The following is a 7,765-nucleotide window of genomic DNA, read 5'->3' on the forward strand; positions in this document are numbered from 1 at the left end:
GAGTCTTGGTTTTTTGAAACATTGTGGGCAGGGATTGAGTCTACAAACTCCATTGTATTGGGAACGGGGGAAGCAGTGTGGCCTAGTGGAAAGAGTACAGTGCCTGGGATTCAGAGGACCTGGGTTCTAATCCTAGCTCTGCTGCTTACTGGCTGATGACCTTGGGCAAATCACTTCACTTCTCTGTGCCTGTTACCTCAACTGCAGAGTGGGGAATTCAATACTTGTCCTCCTTCCTACTTAGACTGTGAGTATCACGTGAGACCTGTCTTGTATCTACCCCAGCACTTAGTACAGTGCTTGGCACATAGTGCTTAACAAATGCCATAATTATTATTATTTTATTTCCCCAAGCTCTTAATAAAATGCTCCATACACAGTAAGTGCTCAACATGGAAGAGACTCAGGTCTTAGTTTCCCAAACCTGCCACACAGAAGAGTGCTGGCAGGTAAAGTCTCTAGTGGCCCTCTGTTCCAGAGAGTGCTCTGTCCAGCAGGGCATTAAGGAGCTAAGTCTCTAACACAAACAAAACTTTTTCACAGAAATCAGGATTGGGAATTGGTCCTCTTCAATGGGGCGTTTCTTGAAAGCGGCCCTTTAGAAAGAGGTATGTGGCACTGGTCAAATAGTCCTTATTAGCGGTTGCGCCATGACACTCTGCCTTTTGGAAATTAAACATTGGACTGATGAGCATATTCATTTTAGCTGATTAGAGAGAGACTCTGGGGGCTGCAGTCAGAAAACACTTGACCCAAGCACCGGGGCTCAGGTTTTGAAAATGTTTGCTGTGAAAACTCCAAAAGGGTTGGGGGAGTTGGTGAAGTAACTAATGTTCTTTGTGTCTACTGAAATATACATATTCCCCAGGTATTTACTGTAAATGAAAATTTGAGAGAAAATATCTTGGGATCTAGGGTGTGTGTTTTTTAAAAGTTTTCAGGGATTTGCTGAACGGTGGGTCTTTAATACGTTAATGAGATAAAATGACCAAAGTCTGGAGCTCTGTAACTGGATGTGTTTTAGATAAAGAAAAAAGCTTCCCTCTTTTCCACTGTCTCCCCACCCAGGATAATGACATGGGTGGGGAGAAAGTGAAGGAAGCAATGGTCCTGACTTGTGCATCTCTGAGATTCTATCTTCTTAAATCCCAGCCCCTGGGTCCCCCTACCTGCCCAGCTAAAAGGAGGTAATGTAGAGGTTTATGTGTACCAACTTTAGTAAAATTGAAGCAACTGAGTCAGCAAGTGAGAAGCAAGGAAAGCAGCTTGGCCTAGTGGATAGAACCTGGCCCTGAGAGTCAGAAGGGCCTGGGTTCTAATCGTAGCTCTGCCACTTGTTTGCTGTGTAGTCTTGAGCAAGTTACTTCCCATCTCTGTGCCTCAGTTCCCTCATCTGTAAAATGGCGATTAAGACTGTGGAAGCCCATGTGGGACAGGGATTGGGTCCAACCTGATTAGCTTGTATCTACCCCAGTGTTTAGTACAGTGTCTGGCACATAGTAATTAACAAATATCATTTTTAAAAAAGTGAGTCAGCTGGGGCTGGTGATTTAATCTTTAGATGCTTTCCTCTTACCCTCCAACACATGCCTTGCTTTTCAGTCGTTTGAATTTAGTTTAATTTTTTCTTTTCCTTCCCCACCTTCTCCCACCAAATATTGAGAGGAATGTCTATTGACTGGCTTACAGAAAAGTATACTCGTGTGTGTGTATAAACATTTTAATAAAATTATTTAGAGCTTTCCATCTGCATCGGTTTTGCACCCTATTCCCCTCCCCACCCACTATTTTTCCCCTGGTAGGCAAATGCAAAGCCCGAGCCACCTGTTAGCATTACATCATTGGCTCCCAAGAACACACTTGCACCAAAGGCCTTAAACAAAGTAGTTCTTCTTGTATTGTTTGCACTCAAAGAGCTGCCAACTGATGTCATTGTGTGTCTTTGTGTAACTGCTATGGCAACCAGGCAGGTGGGGAGTCTCTAGCTGATGTCATCGCTAAAGGAGGTGTAGAAAGAGAATTTTAAGAAGCCTTATGCTGCCTTTGTGTGGGTTTTTTTTTCTAAGCCACCCTCTTTAAAACAAAGCATTGCTTTAGTGTCCAAAGAATGATAGCAGTGAGAAAGCCTGTCGATTTTGAGCGTCTGGACTTCTTCCTCTTTTCATATCTATATAGGGTGGGAAGACTGAGATTCTTCGTGGGAAAACAGGACACAAAACTCCGAAGCATGAGGCAGAACTGTATATAAATGGAGGCAAAACTCAGCAGTACTTTAGTAACTTTAGTAACTTCTAGCTGAAAGCCAAGGGGTGACGGAGTGTGTTAAGGAATGCTTTCAGACTAGTGTGATCCTCTTGGGGAAGAGTGTTGGTGAACTGGCAAAGGGGGGATGTTTCAGGACAGTCCAAGTTGGAGGCCTTTCAGGTGTTAACACCTAAAATGGGCTGGCATTCTTCCAGCTCTTTCCTGGGGCCATACTATTTTAATTGTTACATTTAATAGCTCAATGTTAAAATGAATTTTATTTCCACCTTATCATTTTCTTGACAAAAAAATTCCAGTTTATTCCTCCCCTCCACTTATTGTTCATCAGAAGCTGTAATGTTGGTTATATTACTGTTGAGCCTAGATTATGTTTCGAAGCTTTTTCTGGTTGCTATCGAGGAGCCATGGAACTGATGAGATTTTGAGCAGATTGCTTTAGGTTCAGAACATGTGGGGCAAATGGGCTTATTTTTCCATGTCAACATGCTGTGTTGTGTTCACACTTTGGGTGTTTCTTGCTGTACTGTTTTGATCTAGTTGAGGCAGATTGGGTGTGTAAGTGTCTGTGGGTGTAGATGTTTGTTTTTAGCTGCACAGAAAATGACAGCAATGGAATATGCTTGGAGCAATGGACTCCCACACCATTCTTCTCCACATGATTTCTCCATTCAGCCTCAGCCAGAGGGCACGAAGTCAGTACCTGTTCTGGTTTTTACCCAGGGGCTTAGAATTCTATATTTCCCTCTGGATGCAGGTTGCAGAAGCAGCATGACCTAATGGAAAGAGCACTAGTTTGGGAGTCAGAGGACCTGGGTTCTCATCCCAGCTCCGCCACTTATCTGTTGCATGACCAAGGGCAAGTCACTTCACTTTTCTGTGCCTCAGTTCCCTCTTCTGTAAAATGGGGGTTAAAACTGTGAGCCCCTTGTAGGAAATGGACTTTGTCCACCTGATTACCTTGTTCCTACTCCAGTGCTTAGAACAGTGCCTGACCCATAGTAAGCGCTTAACAAATACCATAAAAAAAGGAAGCACAGTGAAGTGACTTGCCGTAGGTCACACAGCAGACAAGGGGCCATGCTCTTTCCACTAGGAAACGCTTCCCCGGGGTCTGACCTATCTCACCTCCCTTCTCCAAGGTACCCATCTCCTCTCCCTTGAACTCCCAGGATTTGGAAGTCCTTAAAAAAAATCAATCTAATTTTGACTCCTTGACCCCCTAGAGAGATAGATCTGCTAGGCCATGTTGCTTTCCAGAGTTGGCAACTCCATGGGTGGCTGACCCTTAGAACTGCCCAGGAATTTTGGAAGCACCTCCAGGAAGTGGAGGTCTTGGAGCAATTTTATAGCATGCTACCCTTCTATGTGAACACGGGCTGGAAAACATAGCTTGGCAAGTTGCTGTCGCCCTAATGCCCCATTTTTGATGAGACTCAGTGTGGCCTAGTGGAAAGAACATGGACCTGGGAAGCAGGAGACCTGAGTTCTAATTCCCATTCCACCACTTGCCTGCTGTGATCTTCTGTGAGTCACTTAACTACTCTGTGTGTTTCCTCATCTGTAAAACGGAACTAAGATACCTGTTCTTTCCCAGACTTAGACTGTGTCTGATCTGCTTATACTATGTTTAGTACAGTGCTTGGCACTTAGTAAGCAGTTAAATACCATTATCATCATCACTGTTAGTTTATAAGCATGGAGTTTAAAAACCAAGAAGACCTAGTCATCCCCAGTGTTGTGGTGGGAGGGGAAGAGTGTTGATATGCTTGGTGGGGAGACATTCCGTGTTACTTCCAGCCTGAGGTCACTTGTTCATTTTTCCTCCCTGCAGGTGGACTCAGCAGTTTTAAACAGAACCATGAAAACCTCTGTGATAATTCCCTGCAGCTCCAGGAGTGCCCGGAGGGCGGGGGAGGGGCCTCCGCATTGGCCCCCTCTGCACTACCTCAGTCCATCCCCACCACACCCGACATTGAGAACGCCGAGCTGACCCCCATCCTGCCCTTCTTGTTCCTCGGCAACGAACACGATGCTCAGGATCTGGAGACCATGCAGCGGATGAACGTGGGCTACGTCATCAATGTCACCACCCACCTTCCCCTCTACCATTATGAGAAAGGTGTGCTCAGCTACAAGCGGCTCCCAGCCACTGACAGCAACAAGCAGAATCTGCGGCAGTACTTCGAAGAGGCGTTTGAGTTTATCGGTAACTATCTCCTCTGGCCATTCCCAGGTGCTCGGTGTTGGTACTTTGCGAACACTGCAGCCCATGTGAGTTTAGTCGCACTAACACCACCACTGAGTGTTATCCACTGGGCTGGTTGAAGACAGATGAGATTGATTTTTCTGTTTTGAGGACTTCCAAATCCTGGGAGCTCAAGGAAGGTGAGATAGGTCAGACCCCGGGGAAGTGTTGCCTAGTGGAAAGAGCATGAGTCTGGGAGTTGGAGGACCTGGATTCTGATTGCAGCTCCACCACTCGTCTGCTGTGTGATCTGGGACAAGTTGCTTTACTACTCTGTGTCAGTTGACTCATCTGCAGAATGGAGTTTCAATACCTGTTCTCCCTCCTACTTAGACCATCTTCCTCAGCGCTTAGTGCAGTGCTTGGCACATAGTAAGCGCTTAACTACCACGATTATTATTACTACAGGGACATGGATTTATGGGGGAAGGGTACAAATGCTTTTGTTCCCCAACCTGTTACCTGGCTTAACCCCTGTTTTTTCAGGGAATGACTCTCCCACTGAGCCTACTCCGGGTGAAAGGTGATGAGCAGATTCTAGGACTCCCTGTCCTCTCTTAGGTCCTGCCAAGGGCTTAGTACAGTGCTCCGCACACTAAAGGCACTCAGTAAATTGACTGCGCTCAGTAGGTTGACACCCAAGTTTCCACTGCTTTTCAGAACAGGTCACGTGAATGCCACCTCTGTGTCTGGTGTCAACTTGCGCTAAAGGAGGAAGATAGCCTCTTTCTCTAGTGTGGTCCAAATTTCTGTGCATTTAAGGCTCATTTCTGGAAAACCTTCCTCAGTGCTAAGTGACAGGTCAGGGAGAGTAAACTACGCCAAGACTGACTGGCGTAGGGCAATCCACAGTATTTATTCAGTGGTTGGGAGAGGATCATATCATTAGAAGACACAATCCCTGCTCTCAAGGGCCCATTTCTGTGGCAGGGGAAACCACCCCCCTCCCTTTCTTTCCCCTCCCCCCCCCCCTTCTTTCCCCTCCCCCCCCCCCCCCCTTCTACTAATTTCCTTTTTTCCTCTTCTCTGCCCAGAGGAAGCTCACCAGTGCGGTAAAGGGCTGCTGATCCATTGCCAGGCCGGAGTGTCTCGCTCAGCCACGATCGTCATCGCCTACTTGATGAAGCACACGCGCATGACTATGACTGATGCCTATAAATTTGTCAAAGGCAAACGACCAATTATCTCTCCCAACCTGAACTTTATGGGGCAGTTGTTGGAGTTCGAGGAAGACCTCAACAATGGCGTGACCCCACGAATCCTCACACCAAAGCTTACTGGAGTGGAGACGCTCGTGTGACCGTGTGTTAGCAGGACAGCATCCAAGGAAGGGATTTCTGCTCTTTGCTTGCTCTGGAAGTGAGAGTCGAGACTCTTTTCTTTTGAAGGGGGTAAACTTTGAATTTAAACAAACTTGTTTAAAACCATATTTTTTTAAGCAAGTGCAAGAAGAATTTCACTTATTTTGATGCCATTGAGATTCTCTTCCCTCCAGGCTGATAAAAAGGGAGGTGGAGAAGTCATTTTTAAAGGCAACAGTAAAACAAAAAAGACTTTCCTTTCTTCTTTTCAGCTACTTGTAGAGTATATGACTAATTAGTCTGTGCAGGTTCATAGACGGAAGAAACTACACTTCAAAAAGAAAAACAAAAGCCAAAAGTAAGCAGAAGAGATACTGAAACATACTGGCCTTGATTCTGCCAAAGGTTTTTTTGTTTTCCTAAGGAAAACAAAAAACCCAGCAGAAAGAGCCAATAGCTGTCACTGCTCAAAGAGAAATCAGAGCAGCTTAAACTGGAAGGGTAGAACCCTTCTCTCACTCTTCAAGGAGACTAAAGATAATGTTTATTTAGTGTGTTTTCAGGTTCTAGGGTCTATTTTTCTATTTGGGTTTAAGAGGTTTTTAACCACGAGGAACTTGACCATTATGCCTTTCCTGGCTTCTTGTGCAATAATAAAGGTGTTTGAGTGTGCAGAATGAGTTAGAGCTGGCTGCCTAATATAAAAATAGTGCAAAACTAGCCAGTTTGGATTTAGAAAGGAGTAAGACACAAGCAATTACTTTTTTTGGTTTCATTTGATTTGATTCTGGTTACAGTGCCATAACCCTTGTTAAATATGTATATCAGAATGTACAAAAAAAGACAAATTTATTTAAAAATATTTTTCGCACAATATCCGTGTGTTTCTGTTGTCTGTGTAAAAAAATTCTTTTGGACTATAAAAATGAAAATTCTTTTGGCATGTGTGTCCTTTTTTTCCTCCTCCAACTGGCTCCACTGACTTCTTGCTATCCATTGTTTAGGTGATAGAACGATGTCCCCACCATTTTTCAAAGGATTATTTTTAGGGAAGGCTCATCTTTTCCTACTCCTGATTGAAGGTGAGAGTTGGGGGCCAGGGGTGTTCACTCTCTCCCTCCACCCCTCAGACTCTTTGTATCTGCTTCTGGAGAAGCAGCGTGGTTCAGTGGAAAGAGCCCGGGATTTGGAGTCGGAGGTCATGGGTTCAAATCCCAGCTCCGCCACTTGTCAGCTGTGTGACTCTGGGCAAGTCACTTCACTTCTCTGGGCCTCAGTTCCCTCATCTGTAAAATGGGGATTAAGACTGAGAGCCCCCGTGGGACAACCTGATCACCTTGTAACCTTCCCAGCGCTTAGAACAGTGCTTTGTGCATAGTGAGCGCTTAACAAATACCAACATTATTATTATTATTATTATTATTATGGAGGTTTCCATCCAATCTCTGGTGGACACTGGAAGGCAAGTGTGGGGAGCCACCTTGAAGTTTGAGCTGGGTGAGATTTCTTGGAAAGAGGTGGAAGGGTTGGCAGGGGGAACCCCAGTTTCTAAATTTAGAGATCGAATGTTGTTGTCATCGAGTAATGTGACAAGCAACGCTGTTGAATTTTACTCTCCCAAGTGCTTAGTACAATGCTCTGCACAAAGTAAGTGCTCAGTGAATACCACTGATTGATTGATGTGCTGTGACTGTATCATAATTGTTCCAGGCAGAGCTTACTCTTGCTTCCTAAACTAGCCCAGTTGCAGCATCTGTTTCAGAACATTTCCACCACCATTCTTCCCTTCCCCTTCCTTTTGCCTCTCCCATTCCACTGCATTCACCTTTTCAAATTTGCTCTGGACTTGGGGTTACCTGTTCAGTGTAGTGGGCTTGGTAGAATTGGAGATGACATTTCTCACTGCTCATTGGGCATTCACATTGCTTGACTCCAGAAGTACCCTTTCCCTGGG

The 7,765-nt window shown here is 45.1% G+C and overlaps 1 protein-coding gene across 3 annotated transcripts in view; it reads left to right on the forward strand.

The window, feature by feature from the left end:
* The window catches only part of DUSP10 (dual specificity phosphatase 10), an 84,871-nt gene extending 78,119 nt beyond the window's left edge, over nt 1–6,752 (forward strand). For 2 of the 3 annotated variants that reach the window (XM_038761089.1, XM_038761088.1), the window contains exons 3-4: nt 4,097–4,471; nt 5,545–5,810. In XM_038761089.1, the coding sequence (XP_038617017.1) occupies nt 4,097–4,471; nt 5,545–5,810 (641 nt within the window). Of the gene's footprint in view, nt 1–4,096; nt 4,472–5,544 lie in introns of all 3 variants that reach the window. The other variant, XM_038761092.1, reaches the window with a different exon arrangement.
* The last annotated feature ends 1,013 nt before the right edge of the window (nt 6,753–7,765 follow it).

The sequence above is a fragment of the Tachyglossus aculeatus genome, chromosome 19 (assembly GCF_015852505.1).
Source record: "Tachyglossus aculeatus isolate mTacAcu1 chromosome 19, mTacAcu1.pri, whole genome shotgun sequence".
Taxonomy (NCBI): Eukaryota; Metazoa; Chordata; class Mammalia; order Monotremata; family Tachyglossidae; genus Tachyglossus; species Tachyglossus aculeatus.